The following is a 20,414-nucleotide window of genomic DNA, read 5'->3' as shown; positions in this document are numbered from 1 at the left end:
TAAATACCTAAATTACTATTGAAATTTTGTTTAGGCTCCTAAGTTACTTACTTCCAGATTTTAAAATGTATTTCAGTGCCTACTTCTCATGGGAGTTAGGTGCCTAAATATCTTCAAAAATCTGGACCTTAGATCCCTCTGAATTTTTTTATCCAATATATCTCATAACTTTTCAGTACAGAAGAATGGTGCTTTCTGATATCCTTGCAGAATTTTTCTGACAGTATTTTTTGGGATATGTAGGAATCTAAACACACACACACACACACAAACACACACACCCCATTTGTATGTTTAATCCATGTAAAAAACTAGTATCAATTTTGTTACAGGTAGGTATGTGGGACAGAAGGGAGTTTATCACCTAATCATCTCGCTATTGCCAAAACAGGATTGTGGGCCTGAGAATTTCAGAAAGGCAGCTAGGAAGCTAGTAGTTAATACATTTACAGAAGTTCCCATCATCTCAGTCTCAGTCCAGGAAGCTAATTGGGCAGAACAGGGAGAGGAGGATGGAGCAGGGAAGCAATGGGAGCTAAGAGCATGTTGGGAGATTAAAAGACTGGGAATTGATGCAGCAAACACTGCAGATGAGGATAATGGGATGTCAAATGGAAGAAACAACCCTGTGAAATTACAAGATGCTTGAAAACTTGATGATTTTTATATAAAGAATATAGGTATATGAGCCACAGATTGCACACTAATGGTCTATATTTTTATATATCCACATGCTTAAATAATTAAGATACAATATTCTCAGTGAGGATATAACAGAGGTAGCTTATTTCAGGGTACAGTAAAATGTCTCTCCATAAAGTCCATTTGTTTTAACTTGCCTCGTGTGCCCTCTGTTGCTCCAACAAACTCTGGTAGTTTCCTGAAATCTCTGCAGCCAGTTTCTGCTCAGTCTGAACCAGAAATTCCATCCAACTCTCACATTTCTCCAAAAAGGTCTGGTGTTGCAGCAAGAAAGACTGCAGCTTACTAAAATGATGAAAGGTCGATTAATTAATGCCTCCAGCTCACACAAAATAAAATGACAGTGGTTTTCCATGGAGCCATTACAATTCTGGCTGATGCAGCTTTTCCATCACAAACCCACATGCTGCCTTATCCTAGGAAACTGTTTGATGTGGAACCCCCTTGTTCTCTCACCCTTTTCCCCATTTGTTTAGTCTACATGTAAACAAAAACAGTATCATTTAAAATGTTAACTTGTGTTCATAAACAGACAATCACCATAACTTTTCTTTTGGTAGAATTCCCTTTGCCTCTTAGCTCAATATATAGAGGAACAAGCTCATTATTACTTTATAACAATGCCTGAGGTCATGTCTACACTTAAAACGGTTTGCCAGTAGAGATCTACCAGCAGAGCTATACCTCCCTAGTGGAGACGTAGCTCACACTGGTAAAAAAAAGTTCTTCTGATGATATAACTTAAACCAAGACCCTGAATGCAATACCAAAATAGGATAACTGCATCTATACTAACTGGGTTTTTTGCCAGGAGAATTGGGTTTACACTAGGGCTTTTTATGCCCTACAACCTATGTTGTTTAGGGGGGTGATTTTTCACACTCCTTATCTACATAATTGTGCTGACAAAACTTTTGAGTGTAGACGGAAACCCTAGTTGTGATCCCAAAGGAAAGTAGCATCAGTTAATGCAATATTGGTAACATAAAAAGGCCTGATCCACATTTAAGTTTTACTGGCACAGCCACATTGGTTGGGGATGTGATTTTTTTTTTTTTTTTTTACCAACATAAATATACTGGGCAAAAGCCCTGGTGTACATGCAGTGATGCTGGAACAACTATATCAGCATAGTTTATGCTGGTTTCAGAGAAAAGTATAAGAACTTTTATACTGATATAACTACATCCACACAAGAGGCTTTTGCCAATGTAGCTATACTCAGGAAGACATGGGCTTTAAAAAGCCCGCTCCTAAATGACCAGTGAAGCTAGCTAACAGGGGAGTTTTGCGAGGGAGTTTAAGATACATGCAACATTCTTTAAACTTAAGCCACAAAAACCCCCCTGAAAAAAACAAAACCTTAACAAAGGAACTAACTTCAGGAGTAAAAAGATAGGCAGGCAGAAGTCCAGCAACAGAGTGCAGGCTATCCAGTTTATTGCACCCGATGCAGCACGTCTGATTACCTGCCCTATGGGCAGGTGGCATATGTGTGCATTTGGTGCAAGGAGCTCCTGGTCCTCAGACCATGTCTGGGCTTTGGAGACTAGGGTGGCTCAGCTGGAGGAGCTAAGGGAGACAGATACATAGATCAGACTTTCTGGGACACAGTAGAATGGTCCCACCCCTGTCTAACAGCCTCTGTGCTGCTGAGGAGGATGAAAGTCTCAGGGAAGGAGAACATCCAATTGGAGCAGAGGGAAATGATCCCATAGTTGGAACCCTCCTTCCAGATGATGTTGTGGTATCCTCTCACACCGAGGATACCTCTCCAGGGGGAACTCCAGTTATTAGGAAGAAACAGGTATTAGTAATGGGTGATTCGATCATTAGAAACACAGATAGCTGGGTTTGCGATGACTTGAGACATCTAGATAGACTTATGTGTAGTGCTGGGAAGGAGCCAGTGGTCGTGATACATGTAGGTACGAATGACATAGGGAGGGATAGGAGAGTGGCCAAATTTAGGCTGCTAGGTAAGAGATTGAAGTCCAGGACCTCCACTGTAGCATTCTCTGAAATGCTTCCAGTTCTATGTGCAGGGCCAGTTACACAGGCAGAACTGCAGGGTTTCAAAGCGTGGATGAGAAGATGGTGTAGGGAGGAGGGGTTTAGATTTATTAGGAACTGGAGAAACTTTTGGGAAAGGGGGAGCCTATACAGGAAGGATGAAAAAAAGTCCCATTCAATTACATCATGTAATGGCAGATAGCTAAAAATTGACAAGTTTTTAAAGTGCTTATATATAAATTCTATAAGTCTAAATAATAAGATGGGTGAAATACAGTGCCTTGTATTAAATGAGGATATTGATATAATAGGCATCACAGAAACTTGGTGGAATGAGGATAACCAATGGGACATATTAATACCAGGATACAAAGTATATCGGAAAGACAGAACAGGTTGAGCTGGTGGGGAAGTGGCACTACATGTGAAAGAAATTGTAGAATCAAATGAAGTAAAAATCTTAAATGAACCAAACTGTACTATAGAATCTCTATGTATAGTAATTTCATGCTCAAATAATAATATAGCAGTAGGGATATACTACCGACCACCTGACCAGGATGGTGATAGTGACTGTGAAATGCTCAAGGAGATTAGAGAAGCTATTAAAATTAAAAAAAAAAAAAATCAACAATAATGGGGGATTTCAACTATCCCCATATTGACTGGGTACATGTCACCTCAGGATGGGATGCAGAGATGAAGTTTCTTGACACCTTAAATGACTACAAAACTACTCAAAATAGTTAAGTCCCAAGCAGCCTGCAAAGAGCTACAAAAGGATCTCTCAAAACTGGGTGACTAGGCAACAAAATGGCAGAAATTCAATGTTGATAAATGCAAAGTAATGCACACTGGAAAACATAATCCCAACTATACATATAAAACGATGGTGTCTAAATTAGCTGTTACCACTCAAAAAAGATTTTGGAGTCACTGTGGATAGTTCTCTGAAAACATCTAGTCAATATGCAGCAGCAGTCAAAGCAAACAGAACGTTGGGAATCATTAAGAAAGGGTTAGATAATAAGACCAAAAATATCATATTGCCTCTATATAAATGGATGGTATGCCCACATCTTGAATACTGCGTACAGACATGGTCACCCCATCTCAAAAAAGAGCAACAAAAATTATTAGGGGTATTGAGCATCTGCCATATGAGGAGAGATTAATAAGACTGGGACTTTTCAGCTTGGGGAAAAAAGGGGGATATGATACAGGTCTATAAAATCATGATTGGTGTGGAGAAAGTAAATAGGGAAGTGTTATTTATTCCTTCTCATAACACAAGAACTAGGGTCACCAAATGAAACTAATAGGCAGCAGGTTTAAAAACAAACAAAAGGAAGTATTTTTTTACCCAACACACAGAATCTGTGGAATTCCTTGCCGAAGGATGTTGTGAAGGCCAAGACTATAACAGGATTCAAAAAAGAACTAGATAAATTCATGGAGGATAGATCCATCAATGGCTATTAGCCAGGATGGGCAGGGATGGTGTCCCTAGACTCTGTTTGCCAGAAGCTGGGAATGGGTGACAGGGGATGGATCACTTGGTGATCATCTGTTCATTCCCTCTTGGGCACCTGGCACTGGCCACTGTTTGAAGAGAGGATACTGGGCTAGATGGGCCTTTGGTCTGACCCAGTATGGCCATTCTTCTGTTCTTACTGGTTTTGCTATACCAGCAAAATTCACATAGTGCAGTGAAAGCAAAAGTTTCACATGCCATGCATTAAACTGCCTTTTCCAGCTCAGAATGACTAACAGAGAGTAATACATGTCCTTTTAGCTGACCCAACCTGAATCTTTCGGTCGTCTGAGATGAGATCATGGACCACCGCCTGTTCAGATTCTGCATCCTTTTGATTTCTTTATCATTCAGGGGTAGCCTGTAACCCAGCTCGTTCAGACGGTCCAAGTCCGGCGCCATGCTACTGAACTTTAACATCTGGCTCTGGAACAAGTGACAAAGAACGTATGTAGCTATAGTCAGAAAAATTCAGTAATTATCTTATTGAAATCTGAAAATTATGGGAAAGCTCCCAGTTGACAAATTTGTGATGGCTTGGATTGCCACCTTGTGGTAAGTGCTCTCCATTGCCAGGCAAGAGACTTTTTCATGATCCTAGATCCTTGCAAAAGGAGGCATCTCTTCAAAGATAGTGCACTTAGCCTGTGAGAAGAAATGTCTTGTGCTAATCAGTACACTCATCAATTAAGACATAGTGGAGAGAAGTTCTGCAGCTATTTCTGGTGGAAGGATATCAGCAGGGCTAAAATTGAGGAAATACTGGGTTTTCGGGGGAGGAGGAGTGTCATCAACTTTCTGTCAGGGATTTGTCCCTGACAGAAGTAAAAAGACATGAACAAGTGACCATATTATATATATGGAAAAAGCAACAAAGAGTCTTGTGGCACCTTATAGACTAACAGATGTATTGGAGCATAAGCTTTTGTGGGTGAATACCTACTTCATCAGACGCATGTCATATATAGTATGATACACATACACATTCACTTTAATTATTAAGAAATTAAAAATGAGTATATGAGAGAAATTACTTAATTTAGGGTGTAGAAAATATCACTCCATAGAGTTCATTTGACTTAACTTGCCACTTGTGCAGATGTTAAGATACACATTTTAAAATGTGTAATACTTTCTAGAGTTGGTAACAGACCAAAAATGTGGATGTGCACACTCTCAAACTCGGGGAAGTTTGGGTCTGGTCCTGAATTTCCAATATAGTATTCTGGGAATCCCCGGTATAGTAAGCAGATTATATATTAAATTTCAAAGTGTGGTCATACTCATGGGATCAGACTATTAAACTCTGCATCATATTCATTCACTGATGCATCTTGCATCTCTGTTGAAATGTAACATTGGGGTATTTATTTTCTTTCCTGACAGTATCCAGATATGAGAGGAAATGAGATACAGCACATAATATCCAGTTAGCTGTCCAAATGTTTGAAGGTTCAGTTTAGGTAAGCACCCAAAGGTCTGGATGTCCAAATCATTCTTATGTGAACCTCTTGTATCTGCAAAGTTTATGTGAACAGTCTTCCTGCTTCCATATCGGCAGAAATAAAAGAGCTTCTTTTGTGGTACTTTACCTTTTCTACTTTCTGTGCCAGGCTCATGAATTGCAGAGATTCAGGAATATGAAGAGAACAGAGATAAAAGAAAACACACAAACTTTTCTAAACTTCTAAAACTGTTCAATTCAAGTTTGGATGTTTTGGTACTTATTTTATTCCAACTAGTTTGCCCATCCAGATCCTTCTTACACTGAGGCACAAGGAAGGCAGTTAAGGATAGACTGCCAGAATTAACTTTTGGTTTTCTATCTTTAGTGTCTGTATGTGAGGCCTTTGATGATAAGTGAATGCATATGGTGATTTTGTGCATATGCTATACTATACAGACTCTCTCCGGGTTACACAACCCCGATTTACGGAAATCCACACTTACTGACAAACTTCCATAAGTTCTGTAAGCTTTCTTTTTTTTTTTTTGTGCGTAATTGTTGGAGATACGTTCCCGACTTACGCAAAATTCAACTTACGCAAGGCGTTCCGGAATGGAATGCATGCGTAAGTCGGTGAGCATCTTTACATGGATCGTGCTGACCTTAATTTAATGTCACACTGTCTATATTTGCCACTCACTTTGAGTTCTTCCATCCTATTCTGGATTGTAGAGAGGTCAGATGAATGACTGGGATCTTGTCCTTTCAACATTTCTTCAGCTTCTGTTATCCAGGCCTCCAGGCCTCCTAGGCTCTTAGCAAATGTCTCATAGTCTAGAACTCCAGCCTTAGGCACAAAAGAAAGTCCACAATTTAAAAGCTTAACATGAGGTCACATAATATTCATGTTCTTGCTATGCTCCTCACTGCCCTTTCAGTCATTCTGATACTCCAACTCCTATAATAGCAATTCTCACTGGTATCAATGTGACTGCTGATTGCTTCTCCACAGTAGAACCAATATTTTTTGATTACAAAGGCAGTGATACTGCCTTCATAGTAAAGGCTGTATTTGTTTTGAAAGTGAGGTTATAATCCTTTTGCTAGGCATGAAAACAAGAGTTGATTGTAACAAAACGTACACCATTTAGTCTTTAAAGCACCAATTCAGCAAAGTACTTAGCACATGCTTAACTTTAAGCACATGCACACTGAAGTCAATGGGACTTAAGCACATATTTTGAGGTGGTATGAACCTGTTGTCAGTCAGGTGTGTGCTCTGCCCCTGCCTCTTAGGTCTGCTTGGGTGTAGTACTTCATCGATCTGCTCCTACTGATTGTAACTGGCAATCTCTTGCTAGGTCAGTGGAGCCTCTTTTTTGTGGGGGGTGGCCTGATCTGAATATACAGCTTAAGTGCTTTGATGAATAGAGGGCAACAGTAAACCTTTACTTTTCAAGAAAGTTGCGAGTAAATCAGTTCTGTTAGGAGTTCAAAGGAATTAACAATGGCACTTTTCAAAAAAATTAGGGCTAATTTGGAGATCCTTTACCATAAAAATAGCTTTGTTGTAACACTTGAAACTCTGCATAAATGTAATTCCAAATAAAATCACACACACAAATTAATTTAAAAAGAAAATTTAACCCCCAAAATTCTTAGCTTGATCTTAATTTTAAGGTTTCAGGACTGAATGCTAAAACTGTAATGTTATTTTAAAAATAGTTAAGGTGTCTTGAGATAATTAAACTTTTCCCTTTATAAAACCAAATTGTCGGCTTAATACTGTTAATAAAAATAAATAGTAGTCACAGTTAAATTCTAGATTGCTATAAAAGCCCCCTTCTTTTACACTCTTTATAAAATGGCATGCATGTTTGTTATTTTATAGGTTTAACAAACCGAACCGGCAGTCTTATGAGCACTTTCTACAGCACACAGCCATCTGGATATAAGTTACTTTCCTGTACTTTTTTCATGCATGTGTACTTTTGCTGAAGGACTTGTGCTGTGCCTCCATTGTTGTGCTTTAATCAGCAGAACTGGACATTTCCCATGCCATTGGTAACTGATCTATGAGCACAGTTTCTTTACTCAAAAAGAACAGGGGTACTTGTGGCACCTTAGAGACTAACAAATTTATTTGCGCATAAGCTTTCATGGGCTACAAACACCTTAACTATTTGTTAGTCTCTAAGGTGCCACAAGTACTCCTGTTCTTTTTGCGGATACAGACTAACACGGCTGCTACTCTGAAACCAGTTTCTTTACTGACTCCTGTACATATTTAACGTGGAATTTTCAAAAGCAGTGGCCTTTTCCCATTAAAGTAAATGGTAGCACTCTCACTGACTTCAATAGGCGAAGAGCTAGATTAATGATGAATGCTTTTAAAAATCCAGCCCTGGTTTCTCTACATGTTTATTGACTGTGAGGGACTCCTTGATATTTCCTAGCCCCTTATAGCTAAGTAGCTCCTGTGGATCTGGAGATTAGCTCTATACACTGTCTGACTGACCTTCATGTCCACAATTACTACGGGGTTTCTAGCTTCCTATGGTAAATTTCTGCCCCTCTTGCAAGGTTTGTTGTCCTTTTTTCAGCACTGGGATTCATCTTCCTAATTTCCTACTATAGGTTTGGGCATGCTAGTTGGATTCTTCCACCTTTAGCTGTACTACACACACTACATGGATCTCTAGCGAATACACCTGTGCAGATAATGCACCTTTCTTTGGGTGTAATTTTCTGTGCAACTTTGGCTAGATTAGTGCACACTTTTTCAGGCAGAATGGAATGATTAGGAGCAATGAATATAAGCAAACTTTTCATACCTGAAGTATAGCCTTTTGCCTGATGAGAGCCTGCTCTAAGGCTGACAAGTTTTGGCTCAGGGAGAGTTGATCAGACTGAATAGCTGCTGCTGCAGAAGTCTCCACTTGTTGCTTAAGCTGCTCTCCAAGTTCATGGAGAACAAACAGGGAATCCTGCACTGTCCCCAGGCATTTCAATAGATCCTGTAGTGAACAAAAGCTTAAAAATCACTCTGCTTCAAAACAATCTCAGCTGAGCTCTTGGGGTTCTCCAAATTTGTCATGTAACTCATGAAAAAAAACTGATTACATTTAAACATATATACTACTACATTCCACTGGAAAAGCCTTTAGTAACTCTTGATTGACCTCTGTAGTATGAAAAAGAACATGTTTTAATACATATGTTCAAAGGATTGGAAAAGGAGTGACTGATCAGCTATTTACATGCAAATTTTGAGCACTGATCAGAAACACATGTGGAAAGCATGATATGTCGTCATTTCTAGAAGCGAAAATACCTCACTTTGGATCAGTAAGTTCAACTTTGACTGGAAACACCCTCTCTTTAACTTAACTAATCTAGTTGGAAGATTTTTTAAATCCATATATATATATATTTTTTTTTGCTTAGTCTTCATGGCAAAAGCATGCCAAATGAGCACAGGAGGAAATAATCCTACTTTGGCATTTCTGGTTGTGAACCCAAGTGCCTGCAAAACCCATGAATGCAATTTTAGGTAGCAATTTTTTATCTGTATATTTTGATAGCTTACACTAAATTGAATGAAAATGGCGAGGACCTGTGTCACAGGGTGGCTGGCCCCGGTAAATGAAACAGGTCCAGCTCTCTGTGCCAGAATAGGTGAACATAAGAACGGCCATAGTAGTTCAGATCAAAGGTCCATCAAGCCCAGTATCCTGTCTTCTGACAGTAGCCAATGCCAGGTGCCCCAGAAGGAATGAACAGAACAGGTAATCATCAAGTGATCCATTCCCCATCGCTCATTCTCAGCTCCTAGCAAACAGAGGCTAGGGACACCATCCCTGCCCATCCTAGCAAATAGCCATTGATGGACCTATCCCTCCATGAATTTATCTAGTTCTTTTTTGAATCCTGTTATAGTCTTGGCCTTCACATCCTCTGGCAGAGTTCCACAGGTTGACTGTGTGTTGTGTGAAGAAATACTTCCTTTTGTTTGTTTTAAACCTGTTGCCTATTAATTTCATTTGGTGACCCCTAGTTCTTGTATTATGAGAGGGAGTAAATAACACTTCCTTATTTACTTTCTCCACACCAGTCATGATTTTATAGACCTCAATCATATCCCTCCTTAGTAGTCTCTTTTCAAGCTGAAAAGTCCCAGTCTTATTAATCTCTCCTCATACGGAGGCCATTCCATATCCCTAATCATTTTTGTTGCCCTTTTCTGAACTTTTTCCAATATATCCTTTCTGAGATGGGGCGACCACATCTTCATGCAGTATTCAAATGTGGGCGTACCATGGATTTATATAGAGGCAATATGATATTATTGGTCTTATTCTCTATCCCTTTTTTAATGATTCCCAACATTCTGTTTGCTTTTTTGACTGCTGCTGTTGAGTGGTAACAGCTATATAGACCCCATCATTTTATATGTAGAGTTGGGATTATGTTTTCCAATGTGCATTACTTTGCATTTATCAACACTGAATTTCATCTTCCATTTTGTTGCCTAGTCAGCGAGTTTTGAGAGATCCTTTTGTAGCTCTTCTGCCTGGGACTTAAGGAAGGCCGGCTCCAGGCACCAGCCTGGCAAGCAGGTGCTTGGGGCGGCCACTCTGGAGCGGGCGGCACGTCCAGGTATTTGGCGGCAATTCGGCGGACGGTCCCTCACTCCCGCTTGGAGCGAAGGACCTCCCGCCGAATTGCCGCCACAGATCTTGATCGCGGCTTTTTTTTTTTTTTGGCTGCTTGGGGTGGCCAAAACCTGGAGCCGGCCCTGGACTGAACTATCTTGGGTAGTTTTGTATCATCTGCAAATTTTGCCACCTCAATGTTTACCCCTTTTTCCAGATTATTTATGAATATGTTGAATAGGACTGGTCCCAATACAGACCCCACTATTTACCTCTTTCCATTCTGAAAACTGACCATTTATTCCTACCCTTTGTTTTCTATCTTTTAACCAGTTACCAATCCATGAGAGAACCTTCCCTCTTATCCCATGACAGCTTACTTTGCTTAATAGCCTTTGGTGAGGGACCTTGTCAAAAGCTTTCTGAAAATCTAAAGCTACCAGTTTGGCCAATTAAGAGGGCCTGTCAGCACCTGGGGCTATAAAGAATGGGGAGAATCAGAGATGTTCTCTCAGTGAGTGAGTGAGGGTTGTCTTAGAGCACAGTCTGAGTCATTCAGGAAAAGGGCAGGTGAGAGCTGCCAGATACCAGGTGGATGGTGGAAGGTCCCAGAAGGAAGCTGTGGAAGGTTCCTGGGGAAAGCTGAAGGCAGGATAGCAGAAGAGGGGTTTGCTGGATGGCATCCCCAAGCCAAAGAGCTGATGGCAGGAGACCAGTGGAGGGGCTTACTTGCTGACAACTCAACACGTGGGTCTAGGGAAGGATACTCCCCTGGTGAGGATGATCTCCCAGAAGAGCAGCTGTGTGGTTTCCTGCTGGGAAGAGCGGGGTTGTACTCTAGCTGATAGGGCTGGGGTGGCTGTCCTAGCAGAGGGACGTTGGAGCCTACATGTGGCAGATGGCACCAGAGTGTGGTAAGGAAGGACTACTCACAGAGAGGGCGGGAGAGGGGTGCCTGCTGGGAGGAGCAGGGCTTTAAAGACTATATCCACCAGATGTGGGAGATGGACTATGTTTGGGACTTCTGTTGCAGATGCAATGAGCTATATTTTGGTAATAACCAGCTCTAAGAAGGGATATTATTAAAGCAGGAGAGCCGGAGTGGAGTAACTGAGGACTCAGAAAGAGTGAACTGAGGCTGACGTGCCTGTTGTGCCGTGGCCTGATGCTGGAGGGTGCTCCAGGCAACCTCTATGACAATCTGCCTATCAAAGGCAGAGGTATAATGGGCTATCGTAACTCCTAAATGAAGAAATTTGTCCAAGTTTAGGAGATAAATTGTACCTTTGACATGAGATGTGGGTAAACTGGTGAAGGGGCAGAATCTTGAGATTTCAACAGAGTGCATCATGTCCTTTCACAATGAAAGAGGCGGGAAAAGATTTTAAACTGATCTCTTCTGCTCTGCCTTATGTATTTTCTAGTCTAGAGTATGTAGGCTAAATCATAGCAGCAGACCTTGCAATCCTCTCTCATGTGAGCACTCCCACTGAAATCAATGGAATATTTGACCAAGTAACTGTGACTTGGATAAGGAAAGACCAAAGGATTGGGCCCAAAGATAGGTGCACACAATAATTCAATTCATCTGCCTCTAGCATGGGCCTAGACCAATACACAGAAGTGTCTGAACTAACATTTAGGACGAGGAATGAAGTTTGTGTGAGAAAATCCGAGGAACCCAGGAGAACTCAGTACCCTGAATTCCTGATTCAGGAAGGTGAGGGCCCCTTTGGCCTTGTCCCATGGTAGGATCTGGGTAGGAAAGGCAAAGCCCATGGTTAATGCCTGAAGGATTCTTTAGTGAAGAGAAAATATCTCCCCTATATAAAAATCTCAAACTATTTTGATTAGCCCGGATAAACAGTTTAGTATAGGAAACCCTGCTGTGATATTAGCCCATGCAATTGTGCTAAAGCAGTAAGCTTACTGAACGTACATTGCAATCCTGAATCCAAGCAGTGACTTCATCATCAGCTAGGTCCTTGTTAGTGGCTGTCTTCAACAGCTCATTGGTTTGGTCCTCATGCTGCTGGACTGAGGAGGAGCACTGGCTGTAACAGTCTTTGTACTTCTGCCAGAGCTGAAGCAGGGCCTTACTGGAATGTAGCTGTTCTGCAATCTCTTCCAGAAGGTTATTCCACCTGGCAGATATATCAAATGGATATGTCAAAGCATGTGCGTTAACAGAGCTATACAGAAGAAGGCCTAAAGTAGCAATTATATACTGTTCATAGATATGTAAAGAATTACACATCTGTTTGCTTTAACCAGTAGTGGTTTAGAAAACAAGTGAGTAACTCTTATGACTCTTAAATTAGATTAGATCATGGTTATTATATAAACTGATGCTGTTTTAAATCATACTTTAAAAAAAATCAGTAGTACAATATTTTCTCTGAGCACTTAAACACAGGAATGTATGTTCACATGAACTGCCATACTGCATCATATTTGTCTCTGATAATAGCCAGCATTAGATGCTTGCAAAAAAGGGGCAAGAAAACCCCCACAGCAGGCAGAAGAGGGGCGATACAGTTTCCTACTAGCCACTAATAGTCACAAATTGGTTAAAGTTCTGAAGTCTGAGGGTTTACATCCCTTCTAAAAAAAAACCCTTTTAAAAAAAAGTATTAACTATAACAACTTTGGATATTCTTGTTATCCATACAAACATTCAATCCCTCTTTAAATCTTGCTAAATTCTTGGCTGCAATGACATCTTGTGGCAAAGAGTTTTACAGTCTAATCACGTGTTGTGTGAAAAAGCATTTCTTTATCAGTTTTGAAATTTGCCGCCCTTCAGTTCACTCACTTTTCCAGAACTGAGACACTGAAAACAGAACAGGAGTACTTGTGGCACCTTAGAGACTAACAAATTAGTACTCCTGTTCTTTTTGCGGATACAGACTAACACGGCTGCTACTCTGAACACTGAAAACAGAAATTCCCAGTTTACCTTCTCAATATTGTATATTATTTTTAATACTTTTGTCAAGTCCTGTCTTATTCCTCTGTAAAGTAAAAATCCCAAACTTTTCAATCTCTCCTCTTATGATAATTTTCCATACCCTTAATCATTCTCCTCATTCATCTGTGGAGCCTTCTAATTCTGCAGTATCCTCTTTGAGATGGGATGATCAGTACTACAAACAGTATTCAGGATGAGGGCAAGCCATTGATTTATATAATGGCATAAAGATGTCTTTGGTATTATTTTCCATCCTGTTCCCTGTGCATCCTAACATCTTGTTTGCTTTTTTGACTGCAGCTATACCTTGAACAGAGGCTTTCATTGAGCTGTTTATGTGAAGCCCAGGTCCCCATCCAGAGTTGATACATTTAATTTAGAATACATCTAAACACTGTAAGGTGCATGTATATATGAATCTTTAAGTTTTTCCTTCCATTTTGCATTACTTTGCATTTATCAACATTTAATTTTATTTGACATTATGTAGGCAAATAACTTGGTTATGCCCTTCTGTTTCTTCAGTCCTCTCCGGACTCGAGTAACCTAAATATTTTTGAACAATTTACAACATTTTAAAGTATATTTAAAGTTCTAAAATATTTCATACAAAATCAATGAACAAAATAAAATAAAATGAGGAAATCAGATGATCCAAATATATTTAAATTAGGTTTTGAGAGCTGGTAGCTTTCAACCATAACTTTCAATTTAACAAAGTTCAACACAAAAGCAGGCTTTGTACCTCATATTGACTTCTTTCAGAGTGTCAGAAAGTGTTTCAGTGACTGGTGGGTGACACTCTTTCAATAACTGGTTTGTCACTGAACCAAACTTCTGTAAGCTGTTCTCTTGCTTTTCCAACTCATCCTGCAGTCTCTGTATAGAGAGAAAAAAAAAGAACATAAACCATTGAGACCTATTCCACTCCTGTAGAATAAAAAAGATTTTAATCTCACCATAAAAGTGCATGAGTCATATGACTTCATGAAATCAAGTTACATTTCTTATTTGTATCCCTATATTAATTCAAATCATACTTACATATATGTTTAAAGAAACATTGTTGGGTTAAATTTGGCTCAAAATCTAGATTTTATAACAATTACATTTTTACCAAATCCATTTACCTAAATGTAAAAACCTTTCAACGAAACAAGTTAGTTTTAAACAAATATTCACATGCAGTGCTTGCAACCAAAAGACTGCACTATATGCTAGTCTATCAGGAATAAAAAGCAAAACTGACTGGAGGTTAACTACTGAAGAAACAATATTAAAATTGACTAGTCTATTTTCCACAGTCCAAGTGAGAGAAATGCACAAAAGTAAACTAACGGCACAAGTAGTGAAAAATAAACCTTATTTTTAAAATTCTTTCGCTTATTAATTTAGGATGTTCTTAGCAACACAAAGAAGTATGTTTACAAAAATATCATTAACCTATTTATTTACATTGAGCAGAAGTTTAAACAAGTGTGGAATTCAAATCATCGCCATTAAGGGATCTCAAACTTTTTAAACAATGTCATCATGAGATGCTCTCTTTGTTAAGAGACCTCCCAACCCATCCTTGGACTCATGAACAGCTACAATAATTGCTTAAGGCTAGATCATGAGTTAACAATCTACCCTCAGCAAGGGATAATGAAGCCTGGGAAGGAACTTGTGACTAAGGGGAGATCTACAGGAACATTTAGTTCAGAGCAATCTGGAGGGTAAGTATCCCACACCAGTCTTCCACACACTAACTCTCCATGTGGACCCTGCTGACACATACTAAGAGGAGGTTACTCACCCTGTGCAGTAACTGACGTTCTTCGAGATGAGTGTCCCTGTGGGTGCTCCACTACAGGTGTTGGTGCGTCCCTGCGCCTTCGCCCGGAGATTTTTGCAGCAGTACTCATAGCGGCCACGCATGCTCAGAATCTGCCCCCCCCGCTGTGACTCTAGGGTAATAGAACGCATGCGTGGCCGGTCTCCTCAGTTCCTTCTCTACCACGGAGGCCCCCCAACTCCGAAGTAGAGGGGAGGAGGGTGGGTAGTGGAGCACCCACAGGGACACTCATCTCGAAGAACGTCAGTTACTGCACAGGGTGAGTAACCTCCTCTTCTTCTTCGAGAGATGTCCCTGTGGGTGCTCCACTACAGGTGACTTAAAAGCAGTGTATCTTAAGGAGGTAGGGACTTCGGATCTGGTAGGAAGGCCGTTGAGAGTACCGCCCTGCCCAAGCGTATGTCAGATAAAGGGCCTTGAATAAGGGCATAGTGTTTAACAAAAGTATGGTCAGATGACCAGATGGCTGCTTTACAAATGTCAGCCAAGGGAACTTTGCGTAAGAACGCGATGGAGGCAGCCAGAGATCTAGTGGAGTGTGTTCTAATGCCATCTGGATGTGCAACCCCTTTCATCTGATAGCACAGCCGGATACACTGGGAGATCCAGTTCGAGAGTCTCTGGGTAGAAATAGGCATGCCCTTGGAGCGCTCTGCAACAGAGACAAAAAGTCTCGAGGAGGTTCTAAAGGGTTTGGTTCTATCCAAATAGAATGACAAGGCTCTGCGAACATCTAGTGTATGCATTGAGGCTTCAAAGGAGTTTGCATGTGGTTTCGGAAAAAAAATCGGGAGGTGTATGGGTTCATTAATATGGAATGATGAGTGTACCTTTGGAAGAAATTTGGGGTGCAATCTGAGGGTAACCTTGTCTTTAAAAAATATCGTATATGGTGGATGAGCCATGAGAGCTGCTATTTCTCCTGCCCGTCTGGCAGAAGTAATTGCCACTAGAAACGCTGTTTTCATGGAGAGGTGTAAAAGGGAGCACGTGGCTAGGGGTTCGAAGGGTTGTTGAGTTAGGGCAGACAGTACCAGATGAAGGTCCCAGGGGGTGGTCGGTTGTTTAATGTCTGGATATAAGGTTTGTAGGCCCTTGAGGAAACGCTTCGCAGTAGCGTGAGCAAAGACAGACGTATCATCAATCCTGTCGTGGAAAGTCGTAATAGCAGCTAAATGGACCCTGATGGAGCTGAAAGAAAGGCCGGATCGCTTAAGGCCCAAGAGATAGTCCAATATAAACGAAAGAGGTACCGAGGTAGGAGAAAGATGTTTGGCAGAACACCAATGTGTGAATCGTTTCCACTTTTGAAGATAGGTCTTGCGAGTAGATTGCGTTCTGCTATGTAGGAGCACCTCCTGAACTTGTTCGGAGCAATCTAATTCGCGTTGGGAGAACCACGTAGGAACCAGGCCTTGAGGTGAAGCATGGACAGGTTGGGGTGGAGAAAACGACCGTGCTGTTGAGATAGAAGGTTCGGAATAAGCGGCAAGGAGATTGGTGGTTGGATTGACATTCTGGTGAGGAAGAAACCATGGTTGTCTGGGCCACGATGGGGCAATGAGGATCACCTTGGCTCAATCCGTTCGTATTTTTATCAGAACCCTGTTGAGAACTGGTATCGGGGGAAACGCATAGAATAGGTTTCGGTGCCATGAGATCATGAATGCGTCCCCCAGGGAATGTTTGCCCAGTGCTGCTCTGGAGCAGAAATTGAGACATTTCTTGTTCTTTGCAGTTGCAAAGAGGTCTATTGTTGGGTAACCCCAGATGCTGAATACCTCGTGAATGGTTTTGTCGTCTATCTCCCACTCGTGGTCCCATGGGAAGCGTCTGCTCAGTTCGTCCGCTGTGGTGTTCATGATTCCGGGAAGATAGGCTGCTGATACCCGGATGTTGTTCGCAATGCACCAATTCCAGAGCTTCATAGCCTCTGTGCACAGCGAATGGGAACGAGCTCCGCCCTGCCTGTTTACGTAAAACATGCAAGCAATGTTGTCCGTCATTATGCGTACGTGATGATGTTTGATTAGTGGCAGGAAGTGACGGCACGCGTTGCGAATGGCTCGAAGTTCTAGTACATTTATATGCAGGGAGGTCTCGGTTGGTGACCATAGTCCCTGTACTGTGTGATGAGACATATGTGCACCCCACCCTGTCATAGATGCATCGGTGGTCAGAATGCGTGATGGAGCCTGTTGAAGAAACGGGACTCCAGAACAAAGGTTGGAGTGGACGGTCCACCAACTTAGCGAATCTTTGACTGGAGCAGGCAGGGAGAGAGTCTTGTTCAAAGAATGCATGTTCGGTTTGTAAACTGTCGCCAGCCATGCTTGGAAGCACCTCATGTGTAGGCGTGCATTCTGGACGACAAAAGTGCACGAGGCCATGTGACCTAGTAGTTGCAGGCAGTCTCGGGCAGTTACCTGAGGGCTGTTGCGAATAGTTGTGGCCAGTTGGTTTATGGAATTGAAGCGATCGGGTGGGAGCGCTGCTAGCCCCGTCCGAGAGTCGAGGTCTGCGCCTATGAACTGCAGGTGCTGGGAGGGGCGTAATGTGGATTTGTCTCTGTTTATTTGTTGGCCGAGAGATAGAAAGCATTCGACTGTGAGCCGTGTGAACAGGAGCGCCTCGTTGAATGATGAAGCTTTGAGGAGGCAATCGTCGAGGTAAGGGAATATTACGACCCCTTGTTTCCTGAGGTAGGCAGTGACTACAGCTAGAAGTTTGGAAAAAGCACGGGGGGCTGTAGATAGGCCGAAGGGGAGTACCCTGTATTGGAAATGTGTGGAACCAAGGGTAAATCGGAGGAAACGTCTGTGGGCCGGATGTATAGTGACATGGAAATAGGCATCTTGTAGGTCGAGGGCAGAAAGCCAGTCGCCGCGCTCCAGCGCTGGGATTATGGTAGTGAGGGTCACCATCTTGAACTTTTGCTTTTTGATGAATCTGTTGAGCCGCCTGAGATCGAGGATTGGTCGCCATCCCCCATTTTTCTTCTCCGTTAAGAAATAATGGGAGTAAAAACCCTTCCCTCTGTGTCGCTCTGGCACGATTTCTACTGCTCCCAGATGAAGGAGATGTTGCACTTCTTGGAGGAGTAGCTGCTCATGAGAAGGGTCCCTGAAGAGGGACGGGGAGGGTGGGTGGGTGGGAGGTAAGGAGAGGAAGGGGATGACGTATCCAATTGTAACTACCTCTAAGACCCACTTGTCGGAGGTAATCTTCCTCCATTGTTGGAAAAAAGGTCGTAGGCGGTGTTCAAAGATTGGTGTGCCGGCTGAAGTGAGGGCGTTGCTTTCTAAACCCTCGACCAAGTCTTCAAATCTGCCTATTAGCTGGTGGGGGTTGAGGCGCCCCTGTAGAGTTTGGGCGACGTCGCTGGAATCTTGGTCGTGGACGTTGCGGCTGTTGCTGTTCCTGCGGTCTATGGGAAGGTTGTGTAAATGTGGGATAACGTGGCCAGTGGTATGGATGGTATCGATATTGTCGTCTTCTTGCCGTAGGTGCCTGGAGACCTAAAGACCGGAGGGTTGTTCTGGAGTCTTTCATTGAATGAAGCACTTCATTCGTGTTAGAAGCAAAGAGTTTGTCACCGTCGAAGGGAAGATCTTCAATTGTGTTCTGAACTTCGCGAGGAAAAAAGGAAGAGGAGAGCCATGAGCCCCGTCGCATGACTATCGCTGTAGCGGTAGATCTTGCCGCTGTGTTGGCTACATCGAGGGCTGCTTGAAGAGCGGTGCGTGAAATGGCTTGGCCCTCAGAAACTATAGCTCTGAACTGTTGTTTTCTTTGTTCTGGAATGTCATCAATAAAGTCCATTAACTTATTATAGTTTTTATGGTCGTATTTTGCCAGGACTGCAGTATAATTAGCTATACGAAATTGGAGGGTGGAGGATGCATAGACCTTGCGACCAAACAGGTCCAGTCGTTTGCTATCCTTGTTAGGTGGGGCAGAACGAGAATACTGTTGTCTAGCCCTCTGGTTCGCAGCGTCTACTACCAATGAGTTTGGTGCTGGGTGAGTAAAAAGGAATTCAGAGTCCTTTGGAGAAATAAAATACTTCTTGTCCGCTTGCTTGCAGGTAGGTAGGCTTGTCGCTGGAGTCTGCCAGATGGACTTAGCGGGTTCTAAAAGGGCTGCGTTAATTGGGAGTGCCACTCTGGAGGAAGAAGGGGGCTGTAGGATGTTCGTTAGCTCATGCTGTTGTTCGGGAACCACGTCCAGGTTAATGTTTAGGTCAGTAGCAACTCTCTTAAAGAGGTCCTGGAATTTTGTATATTCATCAGAGGGAGTGGGAGGAAGGGGAAGTAATGCTTCCTCCGGTGCTAACTCCGGGTCTGTTGGACCAGGGGAAGGGCTAGGTTTATCCTGGGAACGTGGCTGTGTTGCCAGGCGTCTCGTGTCACTAGCATATGCATTAGGAGACGGCGCTGGATCAGTGTTGCGCCTGGTCGAGTGGCCACGGGGCATGTGTTCCCGAGGGTATGATGCCCATGGTGTCCAGTATTGCCATGGTGGCGGGTAGGGCATAGGTGGTGCCATCCAGGGGTTCATCCCCCAAGGGGCAGGGTCCTGAGAGTGGGATGAGGTAGTATTTCCATAGCCCTTATTGCTCTGGGTCCGGGGCTGGGAGTCATGATATGGGGAAAAAACTCCCTGTGGATCTGCTTCCTCCTCACTGGAGGAAAACTGCTCAGATCCTGACTCAGGCATTGAAAAAGAATATGCATTCATGAGCGGAGACTGCAAGGTAGGTGATACTAGAAGATCAGCTGTCTGGGTAAAATGAGTGAATGCAGCTCCTGCGGGAGATGAAAGCCGAGCCGATAGAGGCTGCTGCACAAGAGCATTCCTGCGATCGGGGCTTCTGGCTGTGATCTGTGTGTCAGAATGCCCCGCAGGCGTCGGTGCCGCGGTCTGTGCCGGGCGAGAAATGTCGGGCTGCCTCGGGTGAGGCGTGCCGTGGAATGTCGGCACCGTCTCATTTGCGGTGCCGAACGGTGCCGTCACTGAGGCAGGCAACTGGAAGCCTGATGCCTCGGCACCGGAGCCTCTCGGCGGCGCTGAAGCCTCAGGCGGCTTTTGCGCTGTTCCGGAGGAGCCTGGCTCATGGAAATTGCTGAGGCGAGGGATCACAGGCAGAGAGATCGTCGATCTGCCTGGAGAAACTTTATGCCTCATAGTCTTGCTCGGTGAGGAAAGGTGCCCCTTCTTCATAGACTTCTTGAGCTTTTTTGAGGGGGGGGGGG

The 20,414-nt window shown here is 42.7% G+C and overlaps 1 protein-coding gene across 2 annotated transcripts in view; it reads right to left on the bottom strand.

Annotated features, from left to right (window-relative positions):
- The window catches only part of SYNE1 (spectrin repeat containing nuclear envelope protein 1), a 475,430-nt gene that overhangs the window by 62,042 nt on the left and 392,974 nt on the right, over positions 1-20,414 (bottom strand). For both annotated transcript variants that reach the window (XM_034765383.1, XM_034765382.1), the window contains exons 117-122: positions 14,068-14,201; positions 12,291-12,495; positions 8,531-8,713; positions 6,397-6,543; positions 4,521-4,675; positions 840-987 (exon numbers count right to left, since the gene is read on the bottom strand). In XM_034765383.1, the coding sequence (XP_034621274.1) occupies positions 840-987; positions 4,521-4,675; positions 6,397-6,543; positions 8,531-8,713; positions 12,291-12,495; positions 14,068-14,201 (972 nt within the window). The remainder of the gene's footprint in view (positions 1-839; positions 988-4,520; positions 4,676-6,396; positions 6,544-8,530; positions 8,714-12,290; positions 12,496-14,067; positions 14,202-20,414) is intronic.

Source organism: Trachemys scripta, chromosome 3 (assembly GCF_013100865.1).
Source record: "Trachemys scripta elegans isolate TJP31775 chromosome 3, CAS_Tse_1.0, whole genome shotgun sequence".
Taxonomy (NCBI): Eukaryota; Metazoa; Chordata; order Testudines; family Emydidae; genus Trachemys; species Trachemys scripta.
This window is presented reverse-complemented; position numbering and strand designations above follow the sequence as displayed.